General features: G+C 56.0%; 1 protein-coding gene across 1 annotated transcript in view; it reads right to left on the reverse strand.

Annotated features, from left to right (window-relative positions):
* Positions 1-1,501: 1,501 nt before the first annotated feature.
* Positions 1,502-16,404, reverse strand: part of polr1a (RNA polymerase I subunit A) — a 151,578-nt gene continuing 136,675 nt past the window's right edge. Inside the window, exon 34 of the mRNA XM_087991257.1 lies at positions 1,502-3,673. Coding sequence (XP_087847383.1) covers positions 3,573-3,673 — 101 coding nt within the window. The 3' untranslated portion in view covers positions 1,502-3,572. The remainder of the gene's footprint in view (positions 3,674-16,404) is intronic.

The raw sequence follows: 16,404 nt of genomic DNA on the forward strand, positions 1-16,404 counted from the left end.
AGGGCAAACACATTGCTGTGGGTCTGAAGTCACATGTAGGCCAGACCAGGTAAGCTTCCTTCCCTAAAAGGAAATTATTGAACCAGATCAGTTTTTCTGGCAATTGACAATGGATTTTCATGGTTGCCATTAGACCCTAATTCCAGATACCATCTGCCAAGGCAGGATTTGAACCTGGGTTAAACGTTAAGGCTCTGTTTCCGTGCTGTACGACTGTGGCAGAATGGGGCTCTTAAATCATAACAGGTCATGTTTACTAAAGTTAAAAAACCAACACAGCTAATCTACAAATGTTTTCCAATTTGTAAATTTTCCTTTAGATTGGAAACTTCACATGCTAGCCCACTAAAGGAAGGTGAGCAAAGGAAATCAGTTAGACAAGTATCTATTGTGAGGAATTTACTTATGTCCATTATTAAATGACTGAAAAATCTGTCAGCTGTTCAGAGAGATCCAGCATGGACTTTTAGCAGATAGATTGTGATTGACAAATTTGATTAAATCTTGCAAAAATAATGAATAGTGGATAATCTACAGACATTACTATATTGACTTTCAGAAAGCATTTGCTAAAATCCCTCCTAAGAGGATAATTGCCATAATTGAAATAAATAGCAGAGGAGTTGAGTAGCCTATAAAATTACATGAAGAGAGAATACAAGTCCCTCAAGCTTGTTCTGCCATTCAGAAAGATCACAATTGATTTGTGATCCAGTTCTACATTACACCCATTAAACTCATTTCCCTCAGGTTCCTTTGATTAACACAAATCTATCAATGTGTTGCTGGAAGCATCCATGGAGCAGGCGAATCGACGTTCCTGAGGAAGGGCTCATGCCCAAAATGTCGATTCTCCTGCTCCTTGGATGCTGCCTGACCTGCTGCGCTTTTCCAGCAACACATTTTCAGCACAAATCCATCAATGCCTGACTCATAAATAATAATTCGCCTAGCAACAATTACACTTACAAAAACAATTCCAAACGTCAACCACATTTTGCATGTCAGAATTGATTCCAAACTCCACGGCTAAAAGGTCTGACTTTTAGATTACGATCCATGATCCCAGACAGTCTAACCACCAGAGATAATTTCTATCTATCTCCTTGAACAACATTTTCAAAGCTTCAATCTATCCCTTAACTTTGCAAATTACAGGGAATACAACATGAACTTGCACAATTCCTTCTTATAATTTAATCCTTGGAATGTAGACATTAGTTTGGTAAATCTGCACTGCATTCTTTCCAAAGATGTCCTTCCATATGTGCAGTACCTAGACCTGATTACCATATTGGATTCTGCAGCAGAAGAAAAATGGATTTTAGCCTTCAGTTGTGAAGTTCTGACGATTTTTAAAAACGTATAGAAAGTTATTTTGAACTGTATTTTCAAGACATCATGTAATTTTGATTAGCAAGTGCCCCCAACCCCCTCACCAGGACATAATTTTAAGGTTTTGCTAAATTGAGTTTTACAACACAGAAGGACAGAGAGAGGGTATAGAAACAGATTTATTCATAGAAAAGATATCTACGGTATTCAATGTGCTGTTAGCAGCAATCTTCAAAATGGTCAAGACAGGATTGTGGTAAGGTCTTGAGTTGCCTATGAGAGCTGCAGAAGCAGAGAGAGAGAAAGACAACTGAAATGCTGTTGAAGACATGAGTTTAAGGAGCCAGGTTCAGCAGTAATAGTGAGCTGAATTATCAGCTTGGATCTTGGGTAAGAGACATTAAATGAAGAAACTAGCAACAAGCCTCCCAAATGTAGAACCATAGGAGATAGGACAGATACTAAACAAGTATTTTGCATCAATGTTTACTATGGAGATGGACAGTGTGGAGTAATATGTCCATAATACAGGGGGTAGGTGCTGGACATCTTAAAACGCAAAAAGGTCAGTAAATCCTGGGGACCTGATCAGGTGTCCCCTAGAATTCTGTGGGAAGCTAGGGAAGTGATTGCTAGGGCCTTTACTCAGGTATTTGCATCATCGATAACCACAGGTGAGGTGCCGGAAGATTGGAGGGTTGGCTAACGTGGTGCCACTATTTAAGAAAGGTGCTAAGGAAAAGCCAGGGAACGGGTGAGCCTGACATTAGTGGTTGGCATGTTGTTGGAGGGAATCATGAGATAGGATTTACATGTCTTTGAAAAGACAAGGACTGATTAGGGATAGTCAACATAGTTTTGTGTGTGGAAATTGTGTCTTAACTTGATTGGCTTTTTTTTGAAGAAGTGACAAACAGGAATGATGGAGACAGAGCAGTGGACGTGATCTATATTGACTTCAGTAAGGCATTCAACCATGTTCCTCCTGGTAGACTGGTTAGCAAGGTTAGATCACACAGAATACAGAAAGGACTAGCCATTTGGATACAGAACTGGCTCAAAAGTAGAAGTCAGAAGGTGGTGGTGGAGGCCTATGACTGGCGGTGCGCCACAAGGATTGGTGCTGGATTCACTCTGTTCGTCATTTATATATATGATTTGGGCATGGACATATGAGGTGTAGTAAGTTTGCAGATGACACCAAAATTGATGGTATAGTGGACAGCAAAAGAGATTACCTCAGAGTATAACGGGACCTTGATCAGAAGGTCCAATGGGCCGAGGAGTGGCAGATGGAATTTAATTTAGATAAATGTGAGGTGCTGCATTTTGGAAAGGCAGATCAGGGCCAGTGTTGGTCACTCAGCAGGCATTGCACCTGCACCAAAATTGGTGCCCATGCCACAACCAGGAGCTGACTATAGGGCTGAAGGTGTAGTTGTTGGTGGGGTGGGTAGCAGGGGTTGGTGGTGTGCTGCTGCAGCGAGTCCCTCCAGAATAGTCTGCACAGAGCATGCCGCATCATCCTGATGTAATGTGCTCTGCACAACTGGAGCAGGCTATGTGGTGACCTGATAGATACTGAGGAGCAGGAGGGAATGGGAGCAGTCTTCCAAGGGGCAGGAAACTGTGGAGAAGAAACTTGCCATTATCCGATGACAGAACTCAGTCACTTCAGGCTGGGCCAGTCAGGACCTGATTGAGGAGATAGAGCAGATTATATATTCAATTCTATAATTAATATAAAGATGGCTCCGCAAGATGACTAGCATGGGTGACAACAGCTTCATGAAAAACATGTCACCATTACTGGCCAGTGATATTTATTTCAATGTTCCTGGGCACAGGACCGAGGTTCATACTTCTCCACCCAGGAAAACGGTAAATGCTGTCAACTCGTGGCACCACGTGTGAACATCCTCGGATTTGCTCCTACTGGCTTCCATCACTTAACTGCAACTTGCGTGAGACTTTAGTACATTTCGTCGTCTTATCTACATAGCTTTGGCTGCTTTTTTGCACTGCAATTAGAAGCAGGTCAAAGCAACTTCAGGTTGTAGGTGCTGGTTCACCACCTGCTGCTGTGAAGAGGCTGATAGTACAGACACCAGTCATCTTATTTGTCTCTTCCAATTCGGTATTTTATAAAATATGTAAAATATACACAAATAAAATATTCCATCGATGTCTACTTTTAACAATAGTTCTTAGTGAGACGAGAAATCAGAAAAGAGCATTCATCTAAGAGGCTGCTTCAGGTCAAAAAGGCCAGTGCCACCACGGACTACTTTCCCCACCACCAGGCAGGCTGATGGAGACTTCAATTCATCCTGAGAACCTAAAGAAAGATAAATCAGAATTAACAATTAATACTGAAACAAGAAATGATACAATAGATTTTCCCAAAATCACTTGGCCGATGACACAGGAACTTGGGATTAGGGTTGCCATCCTACTTTATGGGCAAACATCGACCACAATTCTTCCCTCCACCCCATGCTCCTCCTCCCCCCCCCCCCCCCACCACTATACCCATATCATTATTAGCATCCAAAAAGCTATCAATCCCTCCCCTTGAAATTATTCAATGACTGAGCTTCCACACCTCTCAGAGGTAGAGAACTCCAAAGAATCACAAACTATGAGTGAATAAATTCCTCCTCATCTCAGTCCTAAATGATTTGCCACTTATTCTAAGATTGTGTGCCCTGTTTTAGCTGTTTCCCCAGCTCAGGCAAACATCCTTTCTGTATTTACCCTGTCATATAGTGATAGAGATGTACAGCATGGAAACAGATCCTTCAGTCCAACTCGTCCATGCTGACCAGATGTCCAAAATTGATCTAGTCCCATTTGCCAGCATTTGGCCTATATCTCTTGAAACCTTGCTATTCTTGTGGGCATCCAGATGCCTTTTGAATCTTGTAATTGTACCAGCCTCCACCACTTCCTCTGGCAGCTCATTCCATATATTCATCACCCATGAACAAGTTGCCCCTTAAGTCCCTTTTAAATCAATGCCCTCTACACCTACCTAGCCAACTCAGCTACTAAGTCAATTTTAATGTCTAATGATTGTAGGAATTTTCATAGTTTCAACAAGATCACCTCTTATCCTTCTGAAGACCACAGAATACAGTGCCAGTCTCCTCAATCTCACCTCATAGGAAAGTCTCACTGCCCCAGGTATCAGGCTGGCAAACCTCTGCTGTATTCCCTCAATGACATGGATATCTTTCCTTGTGTTAGGGGATCTAAACTACACACGACACTCTAGATGCAGTCCATCCAAGATTCGATACAATTGAAGCCAGACACTCTACTCTGGTATGCAAATCCTCTCATGATAAAGGTCAAATAAAAATTTGCCTTGCACGGTGGCTCAGTGGTTAGCACTGCTGCCTCACAGCGTCAGGGACCCAGATTCAATTCCCACCTTGGGTTGTGTGGAGTGGGCACATTCTCCCCGTATCTGCATGGGTTTCCTCCCACAATCCAAAGATGTGCAGGTTAGGTGAATTGGCCATTCTAAATTGCCCATTGTGTTAGGTGCATTATTCAGGATAAATATAGCGTAGGGAATGGGTCTGGGTGGGTAACATTTCGAACGGTCTGTTTCCACACTGTAGGGAATCTAATCTAATCTAAAAAAATACTTGCACCAGCATCTCAGCTGCTCATGAACATGGACAGACTCTGGTGCTTTTGGAGGTCCACGTTTTACAATCATTCACAGTTAAGCAGAACTCTGCACTACAGTTCGTTCTATGAAAATGGATAACCTCATACTTATCCACATTACATTCCATCTGCCATGCTCTTGCCCACCTCAGGCCAAATCTCCTTGAAGCATCCTCAACACTGGAACGACCACTGAAATATCTTAATATTCTTCACAAATACTTCAAAAATATAAAATCTGTTCCTTTCTGCCTAATTTTTATACATTTGACCTGCTCAAATACTGAAATTCAAACCTGGAAACACCAGTATTCTACAACTTTCTTTCAGCTGGTCATACAACTCTCAGTCTCACTGCTCGTGGTGCTGCAACAAAATCACTGGCAAGAAATGACCAATAGAAATACGGTCTTGCAGCTGAGCTGCACAGTTGAGTGGTGAGTACAAACTTTGCTGACACTCTCTCCCGTGTATTACACAGGCTTACTAAGCTATGCTAGAGATGCTGCTTTGCAGATACTGGCAACTATAAAAAGTAGAGGAGAGAGATTGGTGATAGAGCAAGTGTGTTCACTAAAATAGGGTCGTACTGGGAAACAAAGTGCATCAGTAGTGCGTTTATACAGGTAAGATCATGAAATAACCAGTATCTTCAAATTACACGGTGATATCCTTATGGGAATTAAACAACTCATGTAAAGGTGGTGGTTTCTTTAAGAGCAAGGATCTGATTTCTGATTTTCAAAAACAGTTGAATTCAAGTAAAAGATGATGTAACCATGTTATGTGGGAGAAGAACAATAAGAGAAAATGTCTATTTATAGGGTTGAGTATATTGCTCAGGGCTTTCAGAAGTTCCATTGGAAAGTTTAAAACAAACTATAAGGAAGGAAACCAGTAGAATTGGACTGAAATTCTAAATGTGGACAAGATTGTAAATCAAGGATACTATTAACAGGAAGTTAACAGGAAGCTCGCGCTCGACCGAACGAGAGAGAGAGAGAGAGAGAGCTCGCGCTCGACCGAACGAGAGAGAGAGAGAGAGCTCGCGCTCGACCGAACGAGAGAGAGAGAGAGCTCGCGCTCGACCGAATGAGAGAGAGAGAGAGAGAGAGCTCGCGCTCGACCGAACGAGAGAGCTCGAATGAGCGTGAGAGAACGAGTGTGCCAGACCAAACGAGAGAAAGCGCGCGCAACCGAACAAGAGTGAGTGAGAGTGAGAGATCGAGTGATCGACCAAACGGGAGAGAGAGCGCGCAACTGAACAAAAGTGATTGAGAGAGTGAGTGATTGAGAGAGAGTGAGTGATTGAGAGAGAGTGAGTGATTGGGGGAGGGGGGGGAGAAGAGGGAGGGGGAGGGGGGGGGAGAAGAGGGAGGGGGAGGGGGGGAGAAGAGGGAGGGGGAGGGGGGAGAAGAGGGAGGGGGGGGAGAAGAGGGAGGGGGAGGGGGGGGAGAAGAGGGAGGGGGAGGGGGGAGAGGGAGGGGGGAGAGGGAGTGGGGAGAGGGAGGGGGAGGGAGGGGGGAGAGGGAGGGAGGGGGAGAGGGAGGGAGGGGGGAGAGGGAGGGAGGGGGGAGAGGGAGGGGGAGAGAGGGGGGGAAGAGGGGGGGAAGAGGGGGGGGGGAAGGGGGGGGAAGAGGGGGGGGAAGAGGGGGGGGAGAGAGAGGGGGAGAGTAAGTAAGTGAGAATGAGGGGGAGAGTAAGTAAGTGAGAATGAGGGTGTGAGTGAGGGGGAAGGGAGGAGGAAGGGAGGGGGGAGGGAGGGGGGGAAGGGAGGAGGAAGGGAGGGGGAGGGAGGGGGGGAGGGAGGGGGGAAGGGAGGGGGGAAGGGAGGGGGGAAGGGAGGGGGGAAGGATGGGGGAAGGAGGGGGAAGGGAGGGGGAAGGGAGGGGGGAAGGGAGGGGGAAGGGAGGGGGGAAGGAGGGGGGAAGGGAGGGGGGAAGGGAGGGGGGAAGGGAGGGGGGAAGGGAGGGGGGAAGGGAGGGGGGAAGGGAGGGGGGAAGGGAGGGGGGGAGGAGGGAGGGGGGGAGGGGGGAGGGGGGAGGGAGGGGAGGGGGGAGGGGAGGGAGGGAGTGAGAAGGAGTGAGGGGGAGGGAGGGAGAGTGAGGGAGAGTTGAGGGGAGTGAGAGTGAGGGAGAGTGATGGAGTGAGAGTGAGGGAGAGTGAGGGAGTTGTGAGGGAGAGTGAGGGAGAGTTGAGGGAGTGAGAGTGAGGAGAGTGAGGGAGAGTGAGGGAGAGTAATGCGGAGGAGAGTGAGGGGGAGGGAGAGTGAGGGAGTGACAGTGAGTGAGGGGAGAGTGAGGGAGAGTGAGGGAGAGTGAGGGAGGTGAGGAGAGTGAGGGAGAGTGAGGGAGGGAGGGGAGGGAGGGGAGGGAGGGGAGGGAGGGGAGGGAGGAGGAGGGAGGAGGGAGGGGAGGGGAGGGAGGGGAGGGAGGGGAGGGAGGGGAGGGAGGGGAGTGAGGGGGGAGGGATGGGAGTGAAGGGAGTGAGGGGAGTGAGGGGAGGGATGGGAGTGAGGGGAGGGATGGGAGTGAGGGGAGGGATGGGGAGTGAGGGGAGGGATGGGAGTGAGGGGAGGGATGGAGTGAGGGGAGGGAGGGGGGAGGGGGGGACGGGAGGGAGGGGAGGGAGGGGGAGGGGGGGGAGGGAGGGGGAGAGTGAGTGACAGTGAGGGGGAGTGAGGGGGAGTGAAGGGAGGGAGAGTGAGAAGAGTGAGTGAGGGACAGTGTGGGGGAGTGAAGGGAGGGAGAGTGAGGGGGAGTGAGGGGGAGGGAGAGGGAGGGAGGAGATCAAAGGAGAGGGAGGGAGGGAGAGCGCAACCGAACGCGAGAGAGCGCGCAACCGAACGCGAGAGCGCGCAACCGAACCGAGAGCGCGCAACCAAACCGAGAGCGCGCAACCGAACCGAGAGCGCGCAACCGAACCGAGAGCGCGCAACCGAACCGAGAGCGCGCAACCGAACGAGAGCGCGCAACCGAACCGAGAGAGCGCAACCGAACCGAGAGAGCGCAACCGAACGAGAAGAGCGCAACCGAACCGAGAGAGCGCAACCGAACACGAGAGAGCGCAACCGAACCGAGAGAGCGCACGCGATGAGGCGAACCGAGAGAGCGCAACCGAACCGAGAGAGCGCAACCGAACCGAAACGAGAGCGCGCGCACGCAAGATCGACCGAATGAGAGAGAGCGAGAGCATGTGCATGCGACCAAACACGAGAGAGGAGAGAGAGCGCGCGCGACCAAACACGAGAGAGGAGAGAGAGCGCGCGCGACCAAACACGAGAGGGGAGAGAGAGCGCGCGCGACCAACACGAGAGGGGAGAGAGAGCGCGCGCGACCACACGAGAGAGGAGAGAGAGCGCGCGCGACCAAACACGAGAGAGGAGAGAGAGCGCGCGCGACCAAACACGAGAGAGGAGAGAGAGCGCGCGCGACCAAACACGAGAGAGGAGAGAGAGCGCGCGCGACCAAACACGAGAGAGGAGAGAGAGCGCGCGCGACCAAACACGAGAGAGGAGAGAGAGCGCGCGCGACCAAACACGAGAGAGGAGAGAGAGCGCGCGCGACCAAACACGAGAGAGGAGAGAGAGCGCGCGCGACCAAACACGAGAGAGGAGAGAGAGCGCTCGCGACCAAACACGAGAGAGGAGAGAGAGCGCGCGCGACCAAACACGAGAGAGGAGAGAGAGCGCGCGCGACCAAACACGAGAGAGGAGAGAGTGCGCGCGCGACCAAACACGAGAGAGGAGAGAGAGCGCGCGCGACCAAACACGAGAGAGGAGAGAGAGCGCGCGCGACCAAACACGAGAGAGAGAGAGAGAGAGAGAGAGAGAGAGCGCGCGCGCGACCAAACACGAGAGAGCGCGCGCGACCAAACACGAGAGAGAGAGCGCGCGCGCGACCAAACACGAGAGAGAGAGCGCGCGCGCGACCAAACACGAGAGAGAGAGCGCGCGCGCGACCAAACACGAGAGAGAGCGCGCGCGCGACCAAACACGAGAGAGAGAGCGCGCGCGCGACCAAACACGAGAGAGAGAGCGCGCGCGCGACCAAACACGAGAGAGAGAGCGCGCGCGCGACCAAACACGAGAGAGAGAGCGCGCGCAGCGACCAAACACGAGAGAGAGAGCGCGCGACCAAACACGAGAGAGAGAGAGCGCGCGACCAAACACGAGAGAGAGAGAGAGCGCGCGACCAAACACGAGAGAGAGAGAGAGAGCGCGCGACAAACACGAGAGAGAGAGAGCGCGCGCGCGACCAAACACGAGAGAGAGAGCGCGCGCGCGACAAACACGAGAGAGAGAGAGAGAGAGAGAGCGCGCGCGCGACCAAACACGAGAGAGGAGAGAGAGCGCGCGCGACCAAACACGAGAGAGGAGAGAGAGCGCGCGCGACCAAACACGAGAGAGGAGAGAGAGGAGAGAGTGCTGCGCGCGACAAACACGAGAGAGGAGAGAGAGCGCGCGCGACCAAACCGAGAGAGAGAGAGAGAGAGAGAAGAGAGAGAGAGAGAGCGCGCGCGCGACAAACACGAGAGAGAGAGAGAGTGCGCGCGCGACCAAACACGAGAGAGAGAGAGAGAGAGAGAGCGCGCGCGCGCGACCAAACACGAGAGAGAGAGAGAGAGAGAGCGCGCGCGCGACCAAACACGAGAGAGAGCGCGCGGCGCGCGACCAAACACGAGAGAGAGAGCGCGCGCGCGACCAACACGAGAGAGAGGCGGCGCGCGACCAAACACGAGAGAGAGCGCGCGCGCGACCAAACACGAGAGAGAGAGAGCGCGCGCGCGACCAAACACGAGAGAGCGCGCGCGCGACCAAACACGAGAGAGAGAGAGCGCGCGCGCGACCAAACACAAGAGAGAGCGCGCGCGACCAAACACGAGAGAGAGCGCGCGCGCGCGACCAAACACGAGAGAGAGCGAGCGGCGAGCGCCGCGTGCAACACGAGAGAGAGCGCGCGCGCGCGACCAAACACGAGAGAGAGAGCGCGCGCGCGACCAAACACGAGAGAGAGAGAGCGCGCGCGCGACCAAACACGAGAGAGAGAGCGCGCGCGCGACCAAACACAGAGAGAGCGCGCGCGACCAAACACGAGAGAGCGCGCGCGCGACCAAACACGAGAGAGAGCGCGCGCGCGACCAAACACGAGAGAGAGAGAGAGTGCGCGCGCGACCAAACACGAGAGAGAGAGAGAGAGAGGCCGCGCGCGACCAAACACGAGGAGAGAGAGAGAGAGCGCGCGCGCGGACCAAACACGAGAGAGAGCGCGCGCGCGCGCGACCAAACACGGAGAGAGAGAGCGCGCGCGCGACCAAACACGAGAGAGCGCGCGCGCGACCAAACACGAGAGAGAGAGAGAGAGCGCGCGCGCGACCAAACACGAGAGAGCGCGAGCGCAGAGAGAGAGCGCGCGCGCGCGACCAAACACGAGAGAGAGAGCGCGCGCGCGACAAACACGAGAGAGAGCGCGCGCGCGACCAAACACGAGAGAGAGCGCGCGCGCGCGACCAAACACGAGAGAGAGCGCGCGCGCGACCAAACACGAGAGAGAGCGCGCGCGCGCGCGACCAACACGAGAGAGAGAGGCGCGCGCGCGCGACCAAACACGAGAGAGAGAGCGCGCGCGCGACCAAACACGAGAGAGAGAGAGCGCGCGCGCGACCAACACGAGAGAGAGCGCGCGCGCGCGACCAAACACGAGAGAGCGCGCGCGCGACCAAACACGAGAGAGCGCGCGCGCGACCAAACACGAGAGAGAGCGCCGCGCGACCAAACACGAGAGAGAGAGGCGCGCGCGCGACCAAACACGAGAGAGAGAGCGCGCGCGCGACCAAACACGAGAGAGAGAGAGCGCGCGCGCGACCAAACACGAGAGAGAGAGCGCGCGCGCGACCAAACACGAGAGAGAGACGCGCGCGACCAAACACGAGAGAGAAGAGAGAGAGCGCGCGACCAAACACGAGAGAGAGAGAGCGCGCGCACGACCAAACACGAGAGAGCGCGCGCGCGACCAAACACGAGAGAGAGAGAGAGAGAGAGAGCGCGCGCGCGACCAAACACGAGAGAGGAGAGAGAGCGCGCGCGACCAAACACGAGAGAGGAGAGAGAGCGCGCGCGACCAAACACGAGAGAGGAGAGAGGAGAGAGTGCGCGCGCGACCAAACACGAGAGAGGAGAGAGAGCGCGCGCGACCAAACACGAGAGAGGAGAGAGAGCGCGCGCGACCAAACACGAGAGAGAGAGAGAGAGAGAGAGAGAGAGCGCGCGCGCGCGACCAAACACGAGAGAGAGAGAGAGAGAGAGTGCGCGCGCGACCAAACACGAGAGAGAGCGCGCGCGCGCGCGACCAAACACGAGAGAGCGCGCGCGCGCGACCAAACACGAGAGAGAGAGAGAGAGAGAGAGCGCGCGCGCGACCAAACACGAGAGAGAGAGAGAGAGCGCGCGCGCGACCAAACACAAGAGAGAGCGCGCGCGCGCGCGCGACCAAACACGAGAGAGAGCGCGCGCGCGCGCGCGACCAAACACGAGAGAGAGCGCGCGCGCGCGACCAAACACGAGAGAGAGAGCGCGCGCGCGACCAAACACGAGAGAGAGAGAGCGCGCGCGCGACCAAACACGAGAGAGCGCGCGCGACCAAACACGAGAGAGCGCGCGCGCGACCAAACACGAGAGAGAGCGCGCGCGACCAAACACGAGAGAGAGCGCGCGCGCGACCAAACACGAGAGAGAGAGCGCGCGCGCGACTAAACACGAGAGAGAGAGCGCGCGCGCGACCAAACACGAGAGAGAGAGCGCGCGCGCGACCAAACACGAGAGAGAGAGAGAGAGCGCGCGACCAAACACGAGAGAGAGAGAGCGCGCGCACGACCAAACACGAGAGAGAGAGCGCGCGCGCGACCAAACACGAGAGAGAGAGAGAGAGAGAGCGCGCGCGCGACCAAACACGAGAGAGGAGAGAGAGCGCGCGCGACCAAACACGAGAGAGGAGAGAGAGCGCGCGCGACCAAACACGAGAGAGGAGAGAGGAGAGAGTGCGCGCGCGACCAAACACGAGAGAGGAGAGAGAGCGCGCGCGACCAAACACGAGAGAGGAGAGAGAGCGCGCGCGACCAAACACGAGAGAGGAGAGAGAGCGCGCGCGACCAAACACGAGAGAGAGAGAGAGAGAGAGAGAGAGAGAGAGAGAGAGCGCGCGCGCGCGACCAAACACGAGAGAGAGAGAGCGCGCGCACGACCAAACACGAGAGAGAGAGCGCGCGCGCGACCAAACACGAGTGAGAGAGAGAGAGAGAGCGCGCGCGCGACCAAACACGAGAGAGGAGAGAGAGCGCGCGCGACCAAACACGAGAGAGGAGAGAGAGCGCGCGCGACCAAACACGAGAGAGGAGAGAGGAGAGAGTGCGCGCGCGACCAAACACGAGAGAGGAGAGAGAGCGCGCGCGACCAAACACGAGAGAGGAGAGAGAGCGCGCGCGACCAAACACGAGAGAGGAGAGAGAGCGCGCGCGACCAAACACGAGAGAGAGAGAGAGAGAGAGCGCGCGACCAAACACGAGAGAGAGAGAGAGAGAGAGAGAGAGAGAGCGCGCGCGCGCGACCAAACACGAGAGAGAGAGAGAGAGAGAGAGTGCGCGCGCGACCAAACACGAGAGAGAGCGCGCGCGCGCGCGACCAAACACGAGAGAGCGCGCGCGCGCGACCAAACACGAGAGAGAGAGAGAGAGAGCGCGCGCGCGACCAAACACGAGAGAGAGAGAGAGAGAGCGCGCGCGCGACCAAACACGAGAGAGAGAGCGCGCGCGCGCGACCAAACACGAGAGAGAGCGCGCGCGCGCGACCAAACACGAGAGAGAGCGCGCGCGCGCGCGCGACCAAACACGAGAGAGAGAGCGCGCGCGCGACCAAACACGAGAGAGAGCGCGCGCGCGACCAAACACGAGAGAGAGCGCGCGCGACCAAACACGAGAGAGAGAGCGCGCGCGCGACCAAACACGAGAGAGAGAGCGCGCGCGCGACCAAACACGAGAGAGAGAGCGCGCGCGCGACCAAACACGAGAGAGACAGCGGCGCGCGACCAAACACGAGAGACAGCGGCGCGCGACCAAACACGAGAGAGAGCGCGCGCGACCAAACACGAGAGAGAGAGCGCGCGCGCGACCAAACACGAGAGAGAGCGCGCGCGACCAAACACGAGAGAGAGAGCGCGCGCGCGACCAAACACGAGAGAGAGAGCGCGCGCGCGACCAAACACGAGAGAGACAGCGGCGCGCGACCAAACACGAGAGACAGCGGCGCGCGACCAAACACGAGAGAGAGCGCGCGCGACCAAACACGAGAGAGAGAGCGCGCGCGCGACCAAACACGAGAGAGAGCGCGCGCGCGACCAAACACGAGAGAGCGCGCGCGACCAAACACGAGAGAGCGCGCGCGCGACCAAACACGAGAGAGAGCGCGCGCGCGACCAAACACGAGAGAGAGCGCGCGCGCGACCAAACACGAGAGAGAGCGCGCGCGACCAAACACGAGAGAGAGAGCGCGCGCGACCAAACACGAGAGAGAGAGCGCGCGCGCGACCAAACACGAGAGAGAGCGCGCGCGCGACCAAACACGAGAGAGAGCGCGCGCGCGCGACCAAACACGAGAGAGACAGCGGCGCGCGACCAAACACGAGAGACAGCGGGCGCGACCAAACACGAGAGAGAGCGCGCGCGCGCGCGCGACCAAACACGAGAGAGAGAGGGCGCGCGCGACCAAACACGAGAGAGAGCGCGCGCGCGACCAAACACGAGAGAGAGCGCGCGCGCGCGACCAAACACGAGAGAGAGAGCGCGCGCGCGACCAAACACGAGAGAGACAGCGGCGCGCGACCAAACACGAGAGACAGCGGCGCGCGACCAAACACGAGAGAGAGCGCGCGCGACCAAACACGAGAGAGAGCGCGCGCGCGACCAAACACGAGAGAGAGAGCGCGCGCGCGACCAAACACGAGAGAGAGAGCGCGCGCGCGACCAAACACGAGAGAGAGCGCGCGCGACCAAACACGAGAGAGACAGCGGCGCGCGACCAAACACGAGAGACAGCGGCGCGCGACCAAACACGAGAGAGAGCGCGCGCGACCAAACACGAGAGAGAGAGCGCGCGCGCGACCAAACACGAGAGAGAGAGCGCGCGCGCGACCAAACACGAGAGAGAGCGCGCGCGACCAAACACGAGAGAGAGCGCGCGCGCGACCAAACACGAGAGAGAGCGCGCGCGCGACCAAACACGAGAGAGAGCGCGCGCGACCAAACACGAGAGAGAGCGCGCGCGACCAAACACGAGAGAGAGAGCGCGCGCGCGACCAAACACGAGAGAGAGAGCGCGCGCGCGACCAAACACGAGAGAGAGAGCGCGCGCGCGACCAAACACGAGAGAGAGAGAGCGCGCGCGCGACACCAAACACGAGCGAGAGCGCGCGCGCGACCAAACACGAGAGAGAGAGCGCGCGCGACCAAACACGAGAGAGAGAGCGCGCGCGACCAAACACGAGAGAGAGAGCGCACGCGCGGGACCAAACACGAGCGAGCGAGCGCGCGACCAAACACGAGCGAGCGCGCGCGCGACCAAACACGAGCGAGAGCGTGCAACCGAACGAGAGTGAGTGCACGACCGAACGTGAGAGAGAGAGAGAGAGAAGAGCGGGAGAAAGCGGGAGAGTGGGAGAGAGTGCGGGACCAAACAAGAGTGTGAGTGTGCGACTGAACAAGAAAGCATGAGTGCGAGAAAGCATGAGTGCGAGCAAACATGAGTGCGCGTGTGAACGTGAGCGAGGGTGTGCACAAGCAAACGAGAGAGTGCACGAGCGAGCATGCGTGAGAGCATGCGCAAGTGAATGTCAGTGTGCACAAGCGAGCAATAGGGTGTGCAGCAATCCAGAGAGCGGGCGTGAGCGTGAGCGACCTAGAGATTGGGCGGGGGCGAATGAGAGAGAACGCGCGCGAGCGACGGTGAGTGTGCTTGAGTGAATGAGAGAGAATAGGCGCGAGCGAGCAAACGAGAGCAAGAGTGTGCGCGAACGAACGAAAATGTGCCCGAGCGAACGAGAATGTGCGCGAGCAGAGAGTGAATGCGCGTGAGCGAACGAGAGCTAGAGTATGCGCCCGACGAACGAGACAGAATACGCCCGAGCGAACGAAAGCGAGTGTGCGCGCGAGCGAACGTGTCAAGCAAATGAGAGAGTGCCCAAGCGAATGAGAGCCTGCGCTAGCGAACGAGAGTGCACGAGCCATCATGCAAGCAAACAAGAGAGTGTGCAAGCGAGCAAACGTGAGTGCGCGAGCGAAGGGGAGCCAGAGAGCGCGCGCGCGAGCGAAGGGGAGCCAGAGAGCGCGCGCGCGAGCGAAGGGGAGCCAGAGAGCGCGCGCGCGAGCGAAGGGGAGCCAGAGAGCGCGCGCGCGAGCGAAGGGGAGCCAGAGAGCGCGCGCGCGAGCGAAGGGGAGCGAGTGCGCATGTGAGCGAGAATGTGTGCGAGTAAATGAAAGAATGTGCGCGAGCAAACGAGCGAGTTTGCGTGCGAGCGAACAGGTGTGCGCAAGCGAATGAAAGCGAGTGTGCGAGCGAATGAGAGCAAGAGTTCGCGAGCAAACGAGAGTGTGCAAGGAAACAAGAGTGCTCAAGCAAGCAAATGCGAGTGTGTGAGCGAACAAGAGCCAGAGTGTGCGCGAACAAACGAGAGCGAGAGATTGCGCGAGCAAACTGTTCCACATATCCTACGAGGCAGTCCATCTTCTGCAGCTACACTGGCACCACCCCCCACCTTTACCTCTGCTACATCGATGACTATATCGGCGCTGCCTCGTGCTCCCACGAGGAGGTTGAACAGCTCATCCACTTTACTAACACCTTCCACCCCGACCTCAAATTTACCTGGACCGTCTCAGACTCCTCCCTCCCCTTCCTAGACCTCTCCATTTCTATCTCGGGCGACTGAATCAACATGGACATTTATTATAAACCGACCGACTCCCACAGCTACCTAGACTACACCTCCTCCCACCCTGCCCCCTGTAATAACACCATCCCATATTCCCAATTCCTTCGTCTCCACTGCATCTGCTCTTAGGAGGACCATTTCCAATACCGAACAACCCAGAAGGCCTCCTTCTTCAAGGACCGCAATTTCCCCCCAGAGTGGCCGACGGTGCTCTCCACCACATCTCCTCCACTTCCCACTCCTCCGCCCTTGAGCCCTGCCCCTCCAATCACCACCAGGACAGAACCCCACTGGTCCTCACCTATCACCCCACCAACCTCCATATACATCATATCATCTGTCATCATTTCCACCACCTTCAAACAGACCCCACCACCAGGGATATATTTCCCTCCCCTCCCCTATCAGCGTT

This window comes from Chiloscyllium plagiosum, unplaced genomic scaffold (genome assembly GCF_037043375.1).
Source record: "Chiloscyllium plagiosum isolate Xiang-an unplaced genomic scaffold, Cpla_swu_hap1 HiC_scaffold_1, whole genome shotgun sequence".
Classification (NCBI taxonomy): domain Eukaryota; kingdom Metazoa; phylum Chordata; class Chondrichthyes; order Orectolobiformes; family Hemiscylliidae; genus Chiloscyllium; species Chiloscyllium plagiosum.